General features: G+C 39.7%; 1 protein-coding gene and 1 pseudogene across 2 annotated transcripts in view; both read right to left on the bottom strand.

Annotated features, from left to right (window-relative positions):
* IPMK (inositol polyphosphate multikinase) overlaps positions 1-22,207 on the bottom strand; it is a 77,438-nt gene that overhangs the window by 9,698 nt on the left and 45,533 nt on the right. For both annotated transcript variants that reach the window (XM_017889901.1, XM_017889902.1), the window contains exon 4: positions 17,668-17,840. In XM_017889901.1, the coding sequence (XP_017745390.1) occupies positions 17,668-17,840 (173 nt within the window). The remainder of the gene's footprint in view (positions 1-17,667; positions 17,841-22,207) is intronic.
* LOC108540731 (translationally-controlled tumor protein pseudogene) lies at positions 13,944-15,037 on the bottom strand (annotated as a pseudogene).

Below are 22,207 nucleotides of genomic sequence, written 5' to 3'. Positions count from 1 at the left end.
TGAAATTAGGCCAATTAATAATTAATAACCCTCCAATGAACAATTAATAACCCTCCAACGGCCTCTAAATGTTCAATGAAAGGAAATGTCACGTGTCTCACTTTAAATCAAAAGCTATAAAGTGATTAACTTAGTAAGGAAGGCATCTTGAAAGCAAAGACAGGCCTAAAACTAGGTCTCTTGTGCCAAACAGCCAAGCTATGAATGCAAAGAAAAAGCTCTTGAAGGAAATTCAGAGTGCTAACTACAGTAAACACACAAATGATAAGAAAGTGAAACAGCCTGACTGCTAATATGAACAAAGTTTTAGTGGTCTGGATAGAAGACCAAATCAGCCACAACATTACCTCAGGCCAAAGCCTAATCCAGGATAAGACTCTTTTCAATTGTATTAAGGCTGAGCATCACCATGAGGAAGCTGCAGAAGAAAAATGCAAAGCTAGCAAAGGCTGGTTCATAGACCCTAACAGAAGTTTATGGAAAGATGTTGTTTTTAACCTAAAATGCAAGGTGAAGCAGAAAGTGCTGTTGTAGAAGCTACAACAACTTATCCAGAAGATAACTGATGAAGGTATCTACCCCAAACAACAGATTCTCAATGTAGATGAAACAGCCCTCTACTGAAAAAAATGCTACCTAGGGTTTTCATAGCTAGAGGTAAGAAGTCAGTATCTGGCTTCAAAGCTTCAAAGGACAGGCTAACTCTCTTGTTAGGGGCAAATGCAGCTGGTGACTTTAAGTTGAAGCCAATACTCACTCATCTGTCCTAGAGTCCTTAAGAATTACGCTGAATCTCCCAGCCCTTTCAGAGGCTGAGATGGGAGGATTGCTTGAGACCAGAGGACAACTTTTGGCAAGGAGCTCAAGAACAGCCTGAGCACCATAGTGAGACCCTGTCTCTACAAAAAATTTAAAAATTAGTTGGGTGTGGTGGAACATGCCTGTAGTCCCAGCTACTCGAGAGGCTGAGGTGGGAGGATTGTTTGAGCCCAGGAGTTGGGGGCTGCAATGAGCTATGATTATGCCACTGGACTCCAGCCCAGGCCAAGACCCTGTCTAAAAAAAAAAAAAAAAAAAAAAAGTGCTGAATCTACTCTGCCTGGGCTCAAAGCCTGGATGACAGCACATCTGTTTATAGCATGGTTTACTGAATATTTTCAGCCCACCATTGAGAACTACTACTCAGAAAAAAAGATTCCTTCCAAAATATTACTGCTCACTGACAGTTCACCTGGTCACCTAACAAGAGCACTGATGATGTACAAGGAGATTAATGTTGTTTGCATGCCTGCTAACAACATTCCTTTTTGCAGTTCTATGGATCAAGGAGTAATTTCAACTTTTAAGTTGTATTATTTAAGAAATATATTTTGCAAGGCTACATACAGCTGCCATTGATAGTAATTCCTCTGATGGACTGGGGCAATGTAAATTGAAAAGCTTTTGGAAAGAATTCACCATTCTAGATAGCATAAAGAAAATTCGAGATTCCTGGGAGGAGGTCAAAATATCAACATTAACAGGAGTTTGGAAGAAGTTAATTCCAACGCTCATGGATGACTCTGAGGAGTTCAATTCAAGACTTCAGTGGAGGAGGTAACTGCAGATGTGGTGGAAAGAGCAAGTGAACTAGAATTAAGACTGAAGGCTGAAGAGGTGACTGAATTGCTGCAAACATAAACCTTGAACGGATGAACAGTAGCTTGCTTGCTTGTTTTACTGATTGGCTGACTGAGATAGAGTCTCGCTCTGTCACCCAGGCTGGAGGGCAGTGGCACAATCATGGCTCATTCTTGTACTCAAGCAATCCTTCCCACCTCAGCCTCCTGAGTATCTGGGACTACAGGTGTGCGCCACCAAGTCTGGCTAATTTTTGTATTCTTTTGTAGACGGGGTTTCGCCATGTTGCCCAGGCTGGTCTCAAACTCCTGAGCTCTAGCGATCCACCCACCCTGGCCTCCCAAAGTGTTGGGATTACTGGCAAAAGTCACTGCCCCTGGCTTCAGAGTGGCTTCTTATGGATGAGCAAAGAAAGTGGTTTCTTGAGATGGAATCTACCCCTAGTAAAGATGCTGTAAGCACTGTTGAAATGAGAATGAACGATTTAGAATATTACATAAACTTACTTGATAAAGCAGAGGCAGGATCTGAGAGGAGTGACTCCAATTTTGAAAGTTCTACTGTGGGTAAAATTCTATCAAAGAGCATCACATGCTCCAGAGAAACCTTTCATTTAAAAAAGAGTAAATTAATGTGGCAAACTTCATTGCTGTCTTATTTTAAGAAATTGCTGCAGGTACTCCAACCTTCAGCAGCCACTACCTTGATCAATCAGCAGCCACAGGCAAGAGCCTCTATTAGCAAAAGGAAACAACTCACTGAACGCTCAGATGATCATTAGTATTCTTTAGCAGTAAGTATTTTTTAATTAAAGCATACATATCGTTTTTTAAAAAACACAATGCAGCCAGACACAGTGCCTCATGCCTTTAATAATAGTGCTCTGGGAGGCTGAGGCAGGAAGATTGCTTGAGCCTAGGAGTTTAAGACCAGCCTGGGCAATATGGCAAGACCCCATCTCTATAAGAAATAAAAAATAAGCCAGGTGTGGTAGCAAAGATATTTGTAATAAAAAGTTAACATTCTCAACCTAAAAACATGTAAATATGTAGCAAAACAGTATCCAATTTTTTTTTAATGTAAAGAAAACTAAGAAACAGGTGTAGGAGGACAGAATGATAAGCAAAAGCAAGCTCCTGCTTTTCCTGGATTGTAAATCACCGTATTAGTTGCTCATTTTGTGACTTCTTTGCAGAAACTGACAAGCTGATCTTAAAATTCATGTGGAAACAAAAGGGACCCAGAATAGCCAAAACAAATTTGAAAAAGAAGAACAAAGTTGAGGCCAGGTGCAGTGGCTCACACCTGCAATCCCACCACTTCGGGAGGCCAAGGCAGGAGGATCACTTGAGCCCAGGAGTTCAAGACTAGCCTGGGCAACAAAGTGAGACACAGTCTTCACGAAATAACTTAAAAACTAGTTGGGTGTGAATGGTGTACACTTGTAGTCTCAGTTACTTGGGAGGCTTAAGTAGGAGGACTGCTTGAGCCCAGCAATTTGAGGCTGCAGTAAGACATGATCATGCTACTGCACTCTAGCCTGGATGACAGAGCAAAGACCCAGTCTCAAAATAAAATAAAATTTAAAAAACAAAATTGGAGGACTCATAATTCAAAACTTACTCCAAAGCAACATTAATCAAAGCAGTGTAGTACTTGGCATAAGGATAGACAATATGAAACAATGGAAAACATTTATGGTCAATTTATTTTCAACAAGGGTATCAAGATATTCACTGGGGGAATAACAGTCTTATCAACAAATGGTGCTGGGACAACTGGATATCCATATGCAAAAGAGTGAAGTTTGACTCCTTCCTTAAAGCATACAAAAAATTTACTTAAAATGTATCATAAATCTCAATGCAAGAGATAAAATTACAACATTCTTACAAAAAAAAGAGGAGTAAATATTGATGAGTTTGGGTTAGGCAATGGTTTACACCAAAAGCCTAGGTAACAACAACAACAACAACAAAAAAAGCAAATTGGACTTCAAAACTAAAAATTTGGAGGCTTCAACGAATACTATCACGTAAAGACAATCAGATTAGAAAAAATATTTGCAAATCAAAAGTTTGATGGATTTATATACAACTCAATAATTAAAAACAAAATGACGGAATAGACATTTTCCCAAATAAAACATATGTAGTCAATAATATTGCACACGAAAAGATGCTCAACATCATTAATCATTAGAGAAAGGCAAATCAAACCACAAGGAGATGCTACTTGCCACCTACTAGGATGGCTTATAGCAGAAAAACAAAAAGGAACAAAGGTTTCAAGAATGTGGAGAAAATGGAACCATCATGAATTGCTGGTGGGAGTGTAAAATGAATGGTGAAGACACGATATGTTCTTACTTACAAGTGGGAACTAAGTTATGACTAAACAAAGGCATACAGAGTAATATAATGGACTTTAGACACCCGGAAGGAAAAGAGTGGGAAGGGTGGCTAGGGATTAAAAAACCTACATATTAGGTACACTGTACGCTACTCAGGTGATGAATACACTAAAATCTTAGAATTTACCACTATATAATTCATCCATGTAACAATAACAACAAAAAAACTGTACCCCAAAACCTACTTAAATAATTTTTTGAAAAATTAAATAACTAAAGAAAAGGGTGAAGTCACTTTGGAAAAACACTTTGGCAGTTTCTCAAAAAGTTAAACATAAACTTAACCCTAGGACCTACCAATTTCACACATAGGAATCTACCTGACAGAAATAAAACATATACCTGCACAGAAATGTGTATACAAATGTTCATAACAGTTATTAGTAGCCAAAAAGTAGAAACAACCCAAAGTCCATCAATGAACGAATGGATAAACAAAATGTGGTATATCCATATAATAAAATGTTATTTGGCAATAAAAAACAAAGTACTGACTTATATGACGTGGGTGAACTTTAAAAACATGAAACTAAATGAAAGAAGACAGTCACAAAATACCACACATTGTACTGTACAATTCGATTTACATGAATTGTCCAGAAGCGGCAAATCCGTAGAGATAGAAAATAGATTAGTGGTTCCCTAGGGAAAGGGAGTTTGGAAGGAAATTGGTAGGGACTGCTAATGCATATGAAGTTTTTTGCAGAAGTGATAAAATATTGTAAGTTGAATGTGGTGACAGTTGCCCAAGTCTATGAATTGACTAAAACCAGTGAACTGTATACTTTAAATAATTAACAGAATGGTATGTAAATGACATCTCTCACTAAAGCCATCTTAAAAAAATAAACCTCTTTAAGAAGTAAACAAACTTCTATTTATGTCTAGGGAAACAATATATCCCAGCAGAGCGAAATCATACAATACCTTATTTGCTTATCCTGTTTATGTACCCTAAAGGTAATGCAAACCCAAAGAAGAGTTTACTATTATTATTATTTTATTTCAATAGCTTTTGGGAACAGGTGGTTTTTTGTTACATGAATAAGTTCTTCAGTGGTGATTTCTGAGATCTTGGTGCACCTGTCACCCAAGCAGTGTACATTTTACTGAATGTGTAGTCTTATCCCTCACCCGCGTCCTACTCTTCCTCAAGTTCCCAAAGTCCATTAATCTCATTCTTATGCTTTTGCATCCTCAAAGCTTAGCTCCCACTTGTGAAAGCTTACAGTATTTGGTTTTCCATTCTTGAGTTCACTTAGAATAATTGTCTCCAACTCCATTCAAGTTGCTGCAAATGCCATTATTTCATTCCTTTTTATGGCTGAGTAATATTCCATCGTGTATATTTCTTTATCCATTCATTGGTTGACGGGCATTTAGATGGGTTCCATATTTTTGCAACTGCCAATTCTACCACTACAAACATGCGTATGCAAGTGTCTTTTTCATATAACAACTTCTTTTCTTTGGGTAGATACCCAGCAGTGGGATTGCTAGGTCGAATGGTAGTTCTACTTTTAGTTCTTTTTTTTTTTTTTTTTTTTTTTTGAGACGAAGTCTCGCTCTCGCCCAGGCTGGAGTGCAGTGGCGCAATGTCGACTCACTGCAAGCTCTGCCTCTTGGGTTCACCCCATTCTCCTGCCTCAGCCTCCTGAGTAGCTGGGACTACAGGCACCCGCCACCACGCCCGGCTAATTTTTTGTATTTTTAGTAGAGACGGGATTTCACCGTGTTAGCCAGGACGATCTCGATCTCCTGACCTCGTGATCCGCCTGCCCTGGCCTCCCAAGGTGCTGGGATTACAGGCGTGAGCCACCGCGGCCGGTTCTTTAAGGGATCTCCATACTGTTTTCCATAGTGGTTATATTAGTTTACATTCCCACCAGCAGTTATAAAAGTGTTCCCTTTTCAACACATCCATGCCAACATCTGTTATTTTTTTATTTTTTAATTATTGCCATTCCTACAGGAGTAAGGTGGTATTCCCTTGCAGTTTTAATTTGCATTTCTCTATTAGTGATGTTGGGCATTTGTTCATGTGTGTTGGCCATTTGTATATCTTCTTTTCAGAGTTGTCTATTTATGTCCTTTGCTCACTTTTTGAAGGGATTATTTGCTTCTCGCTTGCAGATTTCTTTGAATTCCTTGTAGATTCTAGATAGTAGTCCTCTGTCAGATGCATAGTTTGCAAACATTTTCTCCAACTCTGTGGGTTGTCTGTTTACTCTGCTGATTATTTCTTTTGCTGTGCAGAAGCTTTTAAGTTTAATTAGGTCCCACTTATTTATTTTTGTTATTGTTGCATTTGCTTTTGGATTCTTGGTCATAAATTCCTTGCCTAAGCCAATTGTAGAAGAGTATTTCCAAAGTTATCATCTAGAATTTTTATAGTTTCAGGTATTAGATTTAAGTCTTTGATCCATCTTGAATAGATTTTTGTATAAAGTGAGAGATGAGGATTCAGTTTCATTCTTCTACATGTGACTTGCCAATTATGCCAGAACCATTTGTTAGACACGGTGCCTTTACCCAATTTATGTTTTTGCATGCTTTTTTGAAGATCAGTTGATTGTAAGTATTTGGCTTTATTTCTGGATTCTCTATTCTGTTCTACTGGTCTATATGTCTATTTTTATACCAGTACCATGCTGTTTTGGTAACTATACCCTTGCAGTGTAGTTTGTAGTCGGGTAATGTGATGCCTAGAGATTTGTTCTTTTTGCTTAGTATTTCTTTGGCTATATGGACTCTTTTTTGGTTCCATATAAATTTTAGCTTTTTTTTTTTTTTTTTTTTTTTGTAGTTCTGAGAAGAATGATGATGGTATTTTGATGGGCACTGCATTGAATCTGTAGATTGCTTTTGGCAGTATGGTCATTTTCACAATATTGACTCTACTCATTCATGAGCATGGGATGTGTTTCAATTTCTTTATGTTATCTATGTGTTATCTATGATTTCTTTCAGCAGTGTGTTGTAGTTTTTCTTATAGAAATCTTTCACCTCCTCGGTTAAGTATATTCCTAAGTACTTTTATTTTTTGTTTTGTGGCTGTTGCAAAAGAGATTTAAGTTTTTGATTTGATTCTCAGCTTGGTAGTTGTTGGTGTATAGCAGTTTGTGTATACAGATTTTGTATCCTGAAACTTTACTGAATTCATTTCTCAGATCTAGGAACTTTCTGGATAAGTCTCTAGGATTTTCTAGGTATTCAACCATGTCACTGGTGAACAGTGACAGTTTGATTTCCTCTTTACTGATCTGGATGCCCTTTATTTCTTTCTCTTGTCTGACTCCTCTGGCAAGGACCTCCAGTACTATGTTGAATAGAAGTGGTGAAAGTGGGCATCCTTGTCTTGTTCCAGTACTCAGGGGAAATGCTTTCAACTTTTCCCTATTCAGTATGATGATGGCTGTGGGTTTGTCATAGACAGCTTTTATTATTTTGAAGTATGTCCCTCCGATGCCAATTTTGCTCAGGGTTTTTACCATAAAGGCATGCAGGATTCTGTCAAATGATTTTCTGCATCTGTTGAGGTGATTATATGATTTTTATTTTTAATTCTGTTTATGTGATATATCACATTTATAGACTTGTGTATGTTAAACCATCCCTGCATCTCTGGTATGAAATCCACTTGATCATGGTGTATTATGTTTTTGCTATGCTGTTGGATTTGGTTAGCTAGTATTTTATTGAGGATTTTTGCATCTATGTTCATCAGGGACATTGGTCCATAGTTTTCCTTCTTTGTTATGTCCTTTCCTGGTTTTGGTATTAGGGAAATATTGGCTGCACAGAATGATTTAGTGAGGATTCCCTCTTTATCTTATGGAATTTCAGTAAGATTGGTACCAATTCTTCTTTGAATATCTGCTAGAACTCAGCTGTGAATCCATCAGGTCTTGGACTTTTTTTCTTGGTAATTTCTTTATTACTGTTTCAGTCTCGCTACTTATTATTGGTCTGTTCAGAGTTTCTACTTTTTCCTGATTTAATCTAGGTGAGTTGTATATTTCCAGGAATTTATTCATCTCCTCTAGATTTTCTAGTTTGTGCACATGAAGGTGTTCATAGTAGCCTTGAATGATCTCTTGTATTTCTGTGGTATCAGTTGTAATGTCACCAGTTTTGCTTCTAATTCAGCTTATTTGGATCTTCTCTCTTCTTGGTTAATCTAGCTAATGGTCTATCGATTTTGTTGATCTTTTCAAAGAACCAGCTTTTTGTTTCATTTATATTTTGCATTATTTTTTGTTGTTTCAATTTCATTTAGTTCTGCTCTGATCTTTGTTATTTCTTTTATTCTGCTGGGTTTGGCTTTGGTTTGTTCTTACTTCCCTAGTTCCTTGAGATGTGACATTAGATTGTCCATTTGTGCTCTTTCAGACTTTTTGATGTAGGCATTTAAGGCTATGAACTTTACTCTTGGCACTGCTTTTGCTGTATCCCAGAGGTTTTGATAAGTTGTGTCACTATTACCGTTCAGATTAAAGAATTTTTACATTTCCATCTTGATTTCATTGTTTACACAAAATCATTCACAAAAGAATTCAAGGGCAGATTATTTAATTTCCATGTATTTGTATGGCTTTGAGGTTTCTTTTGGAGTTAATTTCCAGTTTTATTCCACTGTGGTCTCAGAAGATACTTGTTATGATTTTGATTTTCTTAAATTTATTGAGACTTGTTTTGTGGCCTATCATATGGTCTATCTTGGAGGATGTTTTGAATGTTTATTCTGCAGTTGTTGGGTAGAATGTTCTGTAAATATCTGTTAAAGTCCATTTGTTCTAGGGTATACTTTAAGTCCATTGTTTCTTCGTTGACTTTCTGTCTTGATAACCTGTCGAGTGCTGTCAGTGGAGTACTGAAGTCCCCCACTATTACTGTGTGTTATATCGTTTCTTAGGTCTAGCAGTAATTACTTTATGAATTTAGGAGCTCCAGCGTTAGATGCATATATATTTAGGATTGTGATGATCTTTTTGCAATGAATTTCCTAGGACTTCTTTGAGCTTCCTGTAATTGATGTCTAGATCTCTAGCAAGGCCAGAGAAGTTTTCCTCAATTATTCCCTCAGATAAGTTTTCCAAACTTTTAGATTTCTCTTCTTTAGGAAGACCAATTATTCTTAGGTTTGGCCATTTAACATAAACCCAAATTTCTTGGAGGTTTTGTTCTTTCTTTCTTTTTTTTTTTTTTGAGATGGAGTTTTGCTTTGTCAGCCAGGCTGGAGTGCAGTGGCGCGATCTTGGCTCACTGCAAGTTCCGCCTCTTGGGTTCATGCCATTCTCCTGCCTCAGTCTCCCACGTAGCTGGGACTACAGGCACCCGCCACCACATGCGGCTAATTTTTTGTATTTTTAGTAGAGATGGGGTTTCATCGTGTTAGCCAGGATGGTCTCGATCTCCTGACCTTGTGATCCACCCGCCTTAGCCTCCCAAAGTGCTGGGATTACAGGCATGAGCCACCACACCTGGCTCTGTTTTTTAAATTTAAGTTGCTTTTCACCTTTCTCTGGTATCTCCTTGAGTAGCTTAATAATCAGCCTTCAGAATTATTTATATGGCAATTCAGAGATTTCTTCTAGGTTTGGAACCATTGCTAGGGAGCTACTGTGATCTTCGGGGGTGTTATAGAGCCCTGTTTTCATCATATTACCAGAATTACTTTTCTAATTCCTTCTCGTTTGGGTAGACTGCTTCTTCAAATTGTTCTTGAATACATTTTTGATTGGACTTTAAAAAATTTATTTACTTTTTTTCTCTCTCTCTTAAGGATTAGGCTTTAATTTTTATTTTACTCTAAACTGATTCTTGGTACTTGTAGGGGTAAAGACTCTGTATGATTTCCTTAGTTATAGAGAGTCTTTGTGTGCTGGCTTTCCCCAATGCTGGCTATAGTAGTTATATTATTGGTGGGTGGGTGAGTTCACTGTCTCCTATAGAGTTGGAATGGCAGGGATCTCCTGAAGCTTATCTTGTTCTCTCGTGGTGCATGCTTCATTTATTTAATTTTTTCCTGGTGTTTTATTTCCTAAGTTGATGATTCCAGTTTCAGGCCCACAGAGGAGGTATCCCTGGATAGGCACCAGGTGTGGCTAAGGCAGGTGAGTAGATGTAATACCCAATGGTGGGCCAAGGTCCCAGCCTTGATGAGGGTAGCTGGGGCGGCTCTCAATTAGATGTGCTGAGGACTTATCAGAGTGAAGAGTGGAAACTACCACAGCTCCCCCGCTAAGTCAGCAGGAAAACTATTTACCTCGCAGCCTCATTCCTATACTAGTGTTTCAGCTATTCAGATCAGACAGGCACCTCTTTTCATCTATAGGAATGTTGTATTCCAAACAGGGAATGATTGTGACTGTGCCTCTCGCGCAGGCGTGAATCTGGGGGATGCTCCTCCTGTCAGGCTGCACTCACCCTGGATTATTCCAGGAGGGCTGTCTGTAGGTGCCTCCATGCTGCATTGCTGTGGGGGATGCCCCAGCTATATCTACAGTGGAGTGCCGGGGAGAACAAGGACCTTTACTCCAAGGTCCTTCATGATCACAGTGGCTGCCTGCCTGTTGCGGTGTATGTGCAGACTTTCCCAGCTATGCCTAGCACTGCAATTGTGTCTCCGCTGTGAGAAACTACCCACCAGTGAAAAGATCTGGAACTCAAGGCCTGCTGTTCAGATTCTTTTGTCCCACAGGGTGATCCTCTGATGTGGTGCTCTCCCCATTCCCCGGCGATGGGGCTTCCTGAGAGCCAGACAGTAGTGATTGTTATTGTTCTTCTGGGTCTAGCCACTCAGCAGGGCTACCAGGCTTCGGTTTGTGCTGAGGAACGTCTGCCTGTGATGCGATCAGTCTTCAGGTCTCCCAGTCATGGATAACAGCACCTGCTCTTGTGGAGGTGATAAGGGAGTGATGTCGACTCTGTGAGACTCCTTCAGTGTAGGTAGGTTTAGTGTGCTGGCTTTCTCGAATGCTGGTTATGCTAGCAGCGAAGTTGTCACATGGACAGACTGAGGACCACTGGTTAGCCAGGGTGTTGGAGGCAGTAGCTTTGGCGGTTGTTTTCTCCTTCCTGGGAGCAGAGTTATTCCGTCATGAGTTGCTGTAATGGCCTGAGTTGGTCGGCCTCCAGCCAGGAGATAGCACTTTCAAGAGAGTATTGCAATACTTGCAGTATTGGCAGTAGGATTTGAGCTTGCCCTAAGTCGGCAAGCGGGAAGTATTCTGGTTTCTCACATGATGGGCATTGCCATAAAGCTCCCAAGAGTTTATGTCTTATCACAGCAGGTAGAGAAAAACCATCAGGTGGGGGCAGGGTTAGGCAGATCTGAGCTCAGACTCTCCTCGGGTAGGGCTTGCTGGAGCCACTGTCGGGGATGGGGGATGGTTCTCTCAGGCCAATGGGGTTATATTCCAGAGGGACGTATTGCTGTCTCTGCTGTGCTACACAGTTTGCCAGAGAAGTGGGGAATAGCCAGTAGCAAAAGGCCTCACCCAGCTTCCATGTAGTTGGCGAGGCCGGTGTTGCTCCAGCAGTGCATGTTAACAGCTCCAAGTTTAGATCACATGCAGCCTGCATGTGAAACATAGACCTGCCCTGGGCCATAAGCTTCCCCACTGAGAAAACAAGCATAGCTTTCAGGCCACATCCCTCCTTGTCTACCAACAATGATGGTGGCTCCTGTGCTCCTATCTGCAGCAGTTCCCATTTGCCCCTGGATTCTGCTCAAGGAAGTTCGTGCCTACTTGAAATTGCCAAAAAATTCAGCTGCAAGCTTCTTTCACCCTATGACTACTCCCTAATTCTGCTGGCTACCTTCCCTGAGATCTCATGTGAGATATAGTCAGGGATGACTTCCCTGGGCTTGCGCTGGAGACTGGGAGTACCTACAAGGTTGTTCCTGCTGTTGCTTATACTTTTACATTTTACGTGGCTCCCTAAATCCATTCCACCTCTAGGTAAGGTTAAATCCTTCTACTGTGATCTGGATTCTCAGATTCACCCAGGGGGTATGTGTTCAGAGGCAGGTTTTCCCCCCTCACACTTTGGGAACTCACAGTTTTTCACCTGACTCACAGAGTTTGCAGGGATCCTTTCAAAAGATCTGTGAATTCGTTTGGTTTTCCTGGTACTTTCCTGTGGTGGTTTTCAGAATGATAGCTCACTTTGTGAATCTCCACACACTGTTCTGTCTGTCCACATGGAAGATGCACATTAGCCCCGCCTGCCATCCACTATCTTCCTCCCATCTGACAGAAGAGTTTTTGAATAGGGAATATCATGATTAGATATACATTCTACAATGTTTAGAGAAAAGATTATAAAATAACTGAACTTGAGAGACTAGAGTCTGGAGAGGGATAATAGTGATAATGGAACTTGAGAAGTTTAGGAATCAAGATCAGTAGGATTGATGGATGGCTGACAGGTAACAGTGATTACCCCGTTTCCTTCTTTTTTTTTTTTTTTTTTTTGAGACGGAGTCTCGCTCTGTTGCCCAGGCTGGAGTGCAGTGGCCTGATCTCAGCTCACTGGAAGCTCCGCCTCCCGGGATTATGCCATTCTCCTGCCTCAGCCTCCTGAGTAGCTGGGACTACAGGCGCTCACCACCTCGCCCAGCTAGTTTTTTGCAGTTTTTTTTTTAGTAGAGATGGGATTTCACCGGGTTAGGTCCTCGATCTGCTGACTCCGTTTCCCGCCATCCGGCTTCCCAAAGTGCTGGGATTTACAGTGCTTGAGCCACCGCGCTTGCCGCTTTTTTTTTTTTTTGTTTTTTATGAGACGGTCCTTGCTCTGTCACCCAGGCTGGGAGTTGCAGTAGTGCAATCTCCAGCTCACTACAACCTCACTTTCCTGGGTTCAAGCGATTCTCCTGCCTCAGTCTCTCGAGTAGCTGGGACTACAGGTGTGTGCCACCATGTCCAGCTAATTTTAATATTTTTTATTAGAGACAGGGTTTTGTCATGTTGGCCAGGCTGCTCTCGAACTCCTGACCTCAGGTGATCTACCCACCTTGGCCTTGCAAAGTGCTGGGATTACAGGCATGAGCCACCACGCCCAACTGACTACCTGGTATCTACTGTGTAACACTGGATATATGGTGATGCCATTTACTGAGACAGGGAATAATAGAGATTTGTTTTTAGGTTGGGCACAGTGGCTCATGCTTGCAATCCCAGCACTGCTTGGGATTGCCCAGGATCACTTGAGCCCAGGAGTTCAAGACCAGTCTGGGCAACACAGTAAAACCTCATCTACACTCAAAAAAAAAAAAAGTCAGCCAAGTGTAGTGGCACATGCCTGTAGTCCCAGCTACTCGGAAGGAGGCTGAGGCAGGAGGATCCCTTGAACCCAGGGATTGAGGCTGCAGAGAGCCATGATCTTGCCACTGCACTCCAGCCTGGGTGACATTTCACACACACACACACACACACACACACAGATACTTGTTTTTATTGCTGTGGTGGTTGGTTTCCAAGAGGGATAACATGTGTCAGTGTTGTGGGGTTTTTTTCCCCAACTAAATTAGAATCTTTTATTCTCTTAGTAATCTCTTCCAGAGTCAACTACTTTCATTGTAGGTGCTAAAATGTGTAAGGCTCCACTTCAGATGCTGGCACTGCTATGAGCATGGTCTCTCCCTTTTACTGCAACTCAGAATTAAAATTTTGCTTCTCATTTTTTATATTTCAGTTCCAGAAATAGTTTCCACCATAAAAGTTATCTAATGACAGTCTTATTCTTTCTAGTAGTGGCTTACTGCCAGGCTCTAGCTTCTCCAGGAACATTACAAGATGGATTTAGTTTAAATATGTATTAAAATAAAAGGTATTCTCTCAAATGAGTTTAAATGCATTTTATTTTTTACATGGCACATTTTCTTAAAACAATGCATCCACTCCACGCATCCACAGTCAAAATAAATGAAGAGCTCAAGATGACATCAGTCCCATTTGTCTTAAGTCCTGGTGTTGTATGGATGACAAGCAGCAGCCAGTTACGATGATAAGTGATAGATACAAAGTAATTGCCGAATTTTTTTTAACATTTTTCCATTTCTGAACCACCCTTAAAGAAAATCATTTATGCGGTCACACTATCCTCATGATAGTCCAATAGAGCAACCATACCATCTGGATTCATGTTTTCACAAATAAAGAACTAGTAGTTTTTGCAATTAGCAAGGATGTGCAGCCTCTGTCGCAAAAGGTTTTACTCTTTCTGGTCTCTGTTCTTCAAGTTTGCCTTTGATTGCTACCATGTAATCTTTGATGTAGTTCTTGTAGGTGTTTTTAGTGAAGCTGGTTTCTTACAAGTGATAGTTTGTGACAGCAACAACAACAGTGATAACTGTGGTTTTGATACCTTTGCCCTCCAGACCTTCAGCAGAGGCATTTCCACTAATGAGGAAGTCATCAATGTTACCCTGTGTCTTACTGACCATCTTGCCCTCCACCACCAGGCACAGCCCATCTGCAATCTCCCAAATCTCATAAATATGGAAGAACACCTATCTCATCATAGCTGATGAGATGTTGGTAAACAATCATGATGGCAGCTGAAGGGAGACAGAGGACAGCGGTGCTAGCTTAGCAGGAGCCGGGAGCTCTGGGCCAGGGTAGTGGAGCCAGAGCGCTCCAGGAAAGGGGAACCACGGAAAAAGCTATGTCAGTTTTTTATGTACTGAGTTCAAGACGTCTTTAAGCACTTAAAATATTTAAGTAAGGTGTCCAGTAAGTTGTTAAATGTACATATCAGGAGATTAAAGAAAAAGCAGAGCCTGCTGATAAACATTCATGAGTTATCTGTGTAACTAATACTGAACTAATGAGACTAGAGAGTCCTGCTTAGGAAGAAATAGAAAAGAAAGGTAGACATTAAAATGGAACCAAGAGGAATACCTCAGATTTAAAGAATAAAGAGAGGCCAGGCGTGGTGGCTCACGCCTGTAATCCCAGCACTTTGGGAAGCCAAAGTGGGCGGATCACGAGGTCAGGAGATCAAGACCATCCTGGCTAACACGGTGAAACCCCATCTATACTAAAAAAAAAAATACAAAAAATTAGCTGGGTGTGGTGGCGGGCGCCTATCGTCCCAGCTACTCGGGAGGCTGAGGTAGGAGAATGGGGTGAACCCGGGAGGTGGAGCTTGCAGTAAGCGGAAATGCACCACTGCACTCCAGCCTGGGTGACAGAGTCAGACTCCATCTCAAAAAAAAAAAAAAGAGAGAGAATAAACAGAAATGGGCTGGCAAAGAAGACTGCAAAGTGGCCTTAAGCAGAAACCAGGAGAGGGGTGGGTGTCATAGATTCAAAGAAGAATGTTTCAAGGAGGACGTGGTTGGCATTGAAAGCTACTTTTCAAAGTAAAGTAAGGTAATGAAAAATGTCATTTGGAAGTAGTGGCATGGTGGTGCTTAATGAAGAGCTAATCCATTAGCATGATGGGGCAGAAGCCAGATTAGAATGAGCTGAATATTGAATGGGAAACAGGGAAATAGAAATGAGTTTGGTTGTAAAGCGAAGACAAGCTAAATCTGCAGTTGGAAAGCAAAGCAGGTTAAAGGTGGGGTTTTGATGTTTTGTTTTTTAAAAAACTTGACAGTGATTTGAAGATATTTAAAGCAAAACGATAAAAGCCAGTAAAGAGAGGCAGAAGTTGAAAATATAAGAAAGATAAGAGAAAATCAATAGTATAAGGTTCTTGAAGACGTAAGAAGGAATGAGATTCAGAGGGTATACAGAGGAGCAGTCCTTAGATAGGAGGACAGAAAATTCTTCAATGTGACAGGAAAGAACAATGAGGGAATAAAAGCAACTGCAGGTCTGGCATGTGCATCTGTTAGCAGGAAATTAAGGGAAATCCTGTCTGATGATTTTTATTTTTTCTGAAGCTTTGTCATCTGCTAAAAGTCAGAAGGAAAGAGGGAGGGTGAGAGATCTGAAAACAGTGGAGGCCTAAATAGTTGCCCAGTCAGATTCCTGTGGGATGTTTATTTCTTGTTTGTTTTAACTTCATTCCATTACCGTTTTTTCTTTTTCTATACACTCATATTTAATTATAGTTTTCTAAAATGAAATAACTGCTTGAACAATTTCTCTGGTTTTATACACAACCCAAATATCAAATTCAATTTTGCTATTTCCATCACAATGACAATTTATCCATAATGCTTCCTATTAGCTCTTCTGTTTAAAACTCAAAAAGGAAGATCCATATATCATTTTACAGGAATTTCAGAACTACCCATCATGCTTACATGTAGGTAAACAAGTATTTGGTATATCCACAAATTTTACCTTCATGCATCTAGAAGATGCAGCATTTGTTCAGAGGACTTTACACCACATTACTTCTTTTTTTCAAAATGGCCTCAACAATTCTCCTTATCCTGTGCACATTGCTATTCATGCTGTGACTTTGCTTTTCCTACCATCAGAGGTGGAGTCTGTTTCCTCACCCTAGAAATCTGGGCTAGATTTTGCCCTACAGAATTTCATAGAAGTGACAGCAAATAACTTCCTAACCTAGAGTTTAAGAACCCTTATAGCTCCTGCTGTTACCTTCTTGGAATGTGGTACTTCAAAATAAAAAAGCCCAAGCTAGCCTTCTGACAGATAATACCACAAAGAAAAAGTCCCAGCCAACAGTACCAACTTCCTGACACAAGAACAATTTCTCTGGTTTTATATACAAACCAAATAAATGAGAGAGAGTCATTTTAGACCATCTATACCCAGCTGAACCATCAGATGACTGTAGAAGGAACCCTAGATAAGATCAGGAAAAGAACTACACATTTGAGACTAGCTCAAATTGCAAATTCACAGAATTGTGAGAAAATAAAACAACTGTTTTAACCCAAAAAGTCTGAAACAATGACCTATTTTTTTTGGGGGGGTGTTTTTTTTTTTGAGACAGGCTCTCACTTTGTCACCCAGGCTGGAGTGCAGTGGCATGATCACGGCTCACTTCAGCCTTGACCTCCTGGGCTCAAGGAGTACCACCTCAGCCTCTTGAGTAGCTCAGACTATAGGCACATGCTACCTCTCAACCAGCCAGTTTTTGCATTTTTGTAGAGATGGGGTTTACCATGTTGCCCAGGCTGGTCTGAAACTCCTGAGCTCAAGTAATCCACCCACATTGGCCTCCCAAAGTGTGATTATAGGTGTGAGCCACTGTGCCCAGCCACATAATTACCAAAATTTAATTTATTTTCTATTTTGAAAATGCAGAAAAATGACTGAATATATAAATTTAGCACTTTTCTCATGGGACAATCATAAACAATATGACATTTACATTTAATATTTGCTTGCACCTAAATTTAAGACTTCTTTAAAACAAAATTACCAGAATTATAGTCTTGAGATTCAGCCACCATCCATTTATTTATTAATCACCCTACTATGTTGCCGAACCAGAGAAACTGATCGTGTATCAGTGAACAAACAAAAAAAATTTTTTTAAATCCTTGCCCTCGCTTTTCACATTGGGGAGTTACAGACAACTCAATTCCAGAATACATTATTTTCTGATATATTAGTACTACAATGACATCCATAATTTTCAAGGGAAGAACATGTACAGAGAAATGTGCATATTACACTAATAAGCACTCTTACCCTCATGCCAAGCACCAAGAACCCAATCTCTTCCATTAATGGGTACTTGCTGACCTGTTGCTGAATCTTCTCAGATGAGGCAAAAGGATCATAACTTTTTTGCCCTATCTTTACATCCATTATACAGGGCTTATTAAATTTATGGGTCACATCTTCCAGTTTTAGGTATAAATCTGTTATTAAAGAAAAATATTAGTTAGTAATAGGCAAACATATTACTACTCAAGTACTTACCAGGAAAAAACAAAATGAGAAAATCCTAAAACAGAGAAAAAAGTTAAAATAAATGTAGAGTCAATAATTATTCTTACTCTACCTTAAAAAAAAAAAAAAAACCCTAAACAACAAATTTGTAACAAGTATAAACATCACAGAGAAACTCCTGCAGGAGGTGAATTAAATAAATTCAACCATAAGCAAAAGACAGCAGATACAAGGTTTCCAACAATATTAAAAAGGCAATGGGATCATTTCAAAAGTTTTTCCAGAATGCATTCCCCTTATGAATACAATTTAAGCCATATATTTCAACAGATCTCTTAGTATTTTAATAATTTTTAAAAATTTATTCATTTAAAGTTACTAATCAGAATAAATCCTTCCCACAGAGCAATACAACAGAAGTACAGATTAAGAAAGGGTAAACCAATCCAAATGATGATCATTGTCAAATATACATTTTAGTCTTACTAGTTTCAAAGGAGAAACACGTATCTTGCTTTTCATTTTTTTGAGCTAGAGGCTTGCTTTGTTGCCTGGGCTAGACTGCAGAGGCCAAGCTTGGCTCAGTGTAACCTCTGCCTCCCGGGATCAAGCAATTCTTGGGTGCCTCAGGCTGTCAAATAACTGGGATGACAGGCATGTACCACCGCCTGGCTAATTTTTATATTTTCAGTAGAGATGGTGTTTCACCATGTTGGCCAGCCTGGTCTCGAACTTCTGGCCTCAAGTGATCTGCCTGTCTCAGCCTCCCAAACTGCTAAGATTACAGATTTGAGTCACCACGCTCAGCCCCTCTAGCCTTTTTTTTTTTTTTTTTTTAAGAACACAGGAATTTCCCAAAAGTTGCTCTGTATATCTTGCTGGCATCCTACATACATCTTTCCACAAAAAAATTAAATAGAGATTCAAATATAGTATTATAAAAGCCCCAGTTATCATACACGGCTGACCTTATAGTTTTAGTTTGAAAGCAAGGGTCCAGGTCCCCTGAGTCAGGAAACAGTAAGGAAAGAAATTCTTCCCTCCTTTCCTGGGTTAAAGAATTGTCTCGGCCGAGCCAGGTACCTCATGCCTGTAATCCCAGCACTTTAGGAGGCCAAGGCAGATGGATCACCTGAGGGTGAGAGTTCGAGACCAGCCTGACCAACATGGAGAAACCCCATCTCTTCTAAAAATACAAAATTAGCCAGGCATGGTGGCAGGCGCCTGTAATCCCAGCTACTTGGGAGGCTGAGGCAGGAGAATGGCTTGAATCTGGGAGGCAGAGGTTGTGGTGAGCCGAGATCGCGCCATTGTACCCCAGCCTGGGCAACAAGAGCAAAATTCCATTTCAAAAAAAAAAAAGAATCATCTCAAAGTTCCGAATGAGATCATGACTCATTTTTTAGTTAGGAATGCAATAAAAAGTATTTGTCCTCAAAGACAGAAAAGATTACTTTCAACCAAGGTGACAAATAAGGTTAGAGAAGGTGTGTATTTTTTCTGAAATAAATGAAAGAGTACCGGGGTAAGAGAAGCCTTACTCTCTGATGCCCTTTCATTATCCCCATCCCACCAAGACTAGCATAGTTACTGAATTACAATAAAGTTTGTGCTCAAACAAAAGTGAGAACCCAGTTAAGGCTTGAAAAGTTTTAAGCCCCTCAGGTTTAAAAGGCATAAATCTTCTCCTTCAAAGGATAAGAGATACTTTTTATTCTTTAGTCAAAGAAGATGAGAGCAGGGTTATAACTCTGTAGAACTAAGTGAAGTTAAGCCCAAATATAACAAAAAAGTTATTGCAGTCCAAGGGAGCAGCAGTGACATACCCAAGGAGCCCTCCACACTTGAAAGAAAGGTTCTCCCAGACAGACACCTTCAGGATAAGATAAAACAAAAGATCTTGACAGAGACATGAAACTGCTGTCTGTGAAAACTAATGGGACAAGTGGAAATATCCTGATCAAGGAGTTGGAACACACCTAAGCTTCTGAGTTTAAAAGATAACCACGGATGGTATGAGAGAAGAAAGCAGCACAGAACAGTTACCTTCAGATTTTCTCCTCCCATCTCCAACTACCTTAAGCAAAAAGGAAGAAAACAGATCCAGCCCCTCTCTAGGGCTGCATAATAATTTCAGTAAAAAGACTTGAATTTCAAATATCAGAATAAAACTAATTAGATAGTAATACATAGTAGAGCAGATCCTTGGCATTCACCAATTTATTATCATTAATTTAGACTCAAGGGACTCCAGAAATCTTACTGGGGTAAAGTTGTATATGGGAGTATAAAGATAGTGAGAGAACATAGCTAACTGTCATAGCATCTATATCGCACTGTAGGGTTAGTATCTTCTACCTGTCAACTTGATAGTGATTAAAAACAAACAACAAACTTTTTATGATAAGATAAAGATAACAGAACCTAGAGTAAAGGCTTTGCAAATCTGAAATAAAATCCCCTATCTCTTCCTTTTACTCTTTGAAAGGAGTAAAGTACAAATGCAAACTATATATAGTGGAAATACAATAAATGTTTGCTGAATGAATGAGTGTTTGCCCTTCCCATTCCTATTATCTAGTGAAACTTTAGACGTGGCCTTCCTCATGCTATAATAAATTGAGGTACCCCTTCAGTAAATAGGGATGAATACCACGGGTTTTATTTGATGTTTAGTTACACTATCCAAATGTGTTTTTCTTTACTTTACTTTCAGGTCCTTATTATGTTTCATATGGTTGGAATTACCAAATAACTGCTAAATTATTTCTTATTAGCCTTCAGAAATAAAACTGTAAGTTAAGCCTATTGAAGACTGGTTTGGTGTTTTCTTTCTGTTCTCTAATCTTACATTTTTTTAAGTGAAAATAAGAACTTGAGATTCTCATTTCTATGTTTCCCTCTGAGTTAAAAAATAAACATCAAAACCTGCTTTAGAGATGCAGAATTCTTACAAAAGAATGCGATACCATGTATTTCACCACTTACTGCAAGTGCTTTTGAAAAGGTAAATAGAAAATAGGGTATGATCTGAGCATTGAGATTTTACTGATTTTTTACAGGCTGTCATTAATAGAAATAAATCTAAGTATTAATTCACCCTGAAAAATGCTATTAGCAAATTCTTTCCCTAGAATAGAGCTTAATTCAAGGTAGGTCAATCCTGAGACTCAATTACTTAAATGACCAAAGACATTTTACTACAGGGAGCCTCACTTACAAAGCAATATCAAATTCTGGATTAACAAAGGACACCTTTTCAGCTAGGCCCCTCTGGGTGTAGAGTGGAGCAGTATTTTTCCATTTCTAGGTCACAACCCATCATTGGATTATGAATTCAACTTAATAGGTTGTAACCAAAAGTTTCCTTAATGAAAGAGAAAAGAGAATATATGAGACTATCTCACACAGAGTAAGACTAAGTATTGTTGTCTGGGTTGGTCTCAGTCTTATAAACATTGAGTTGCAATGTAAGAATGTATTTATTATGTATCATAGACTAAGAAGTTTATTCCCCCCATGCCCTAAAGGCCCAGTGTTTTTTTTTTCCTTTTAGACAAAGAAGTTTTAAAAACATCTGACTAGATAGAATGTCACTACGTCATTAGTATGTCTGCCCAGCTCAAGAACTATCCTCAGACCTACAGAAGTGGTCCCTTTGCCAACACCATCATACTTTGGGAATCCAGCCCATGGGCCGTCGTCACTGACTGGGGCAGGAGCAAATACCTGATACAAGCTTGGCCAGCCTTGCCAATTTGGAACTGGAATGCAGAGAAAACCTGTTGCTAACCTCTGTAGGTGACTGATACTATAACATGTAAGTCCCTTGGTAGGGAGGGGAGAGGTGTGGATAGCAAGGAAGGCAGAGGAGGGAACAAAAAGGGCTAACAAAATATGCAGAGAGAGATCTCCCTGGGCTTTGGGTTCAGGTTCTACTTCCAGTCCCATCTGAGACTCAGATGCATGGCCCTTGGCTTTCATAAGACCCCTCATATCCTTATAAGAACTTTTCCTTGTTGCTTAATCAAGTTCAAGTTCATTTGTATAACTTGTGCCCAAAGAATCTTAACTGAGATAATACAGTTTAAAGTAAATGCTTTAGAAGAAGAAAAAGGAGGCTCAAATTTCAACTCCACAATTTGCTAGCCTGTGACCTCAGGAGCACTTACCAAAACCTCAACTGTATGTAAAATGCAGATAATTAATAGACTCTACCACACGGATATTTAGAAGACTAAATGAGATAAAATACAGTAAAGCACTTAGCATAGTGTCAGTCCTCGCCCCATACATGCAGGTTACACATTCCCACATCCCCTCCAAAATAAAATTT

The sequence above is a fragment of the Rhinopithecus bieti genome, unplaced genomic scaffold, assembly GCF_001698545.2.
Source record: "Rhinopithecus bieti isolate Rb0 unplaced genomic scaffold, ASM169854v2 scaffold_18620, whole genome shotgun sequence".
Taxonomy (NCBI): domain Eukaryota; kingdom Metazoa; phylum Chordata; class Mammalia; order Primates; family Cercopithecidae; genus Rhinopithecus; species Rhinopithecus bieti.
This window is presented reverse-complemented; position numbering and strand designations above follow the sequence as displayed.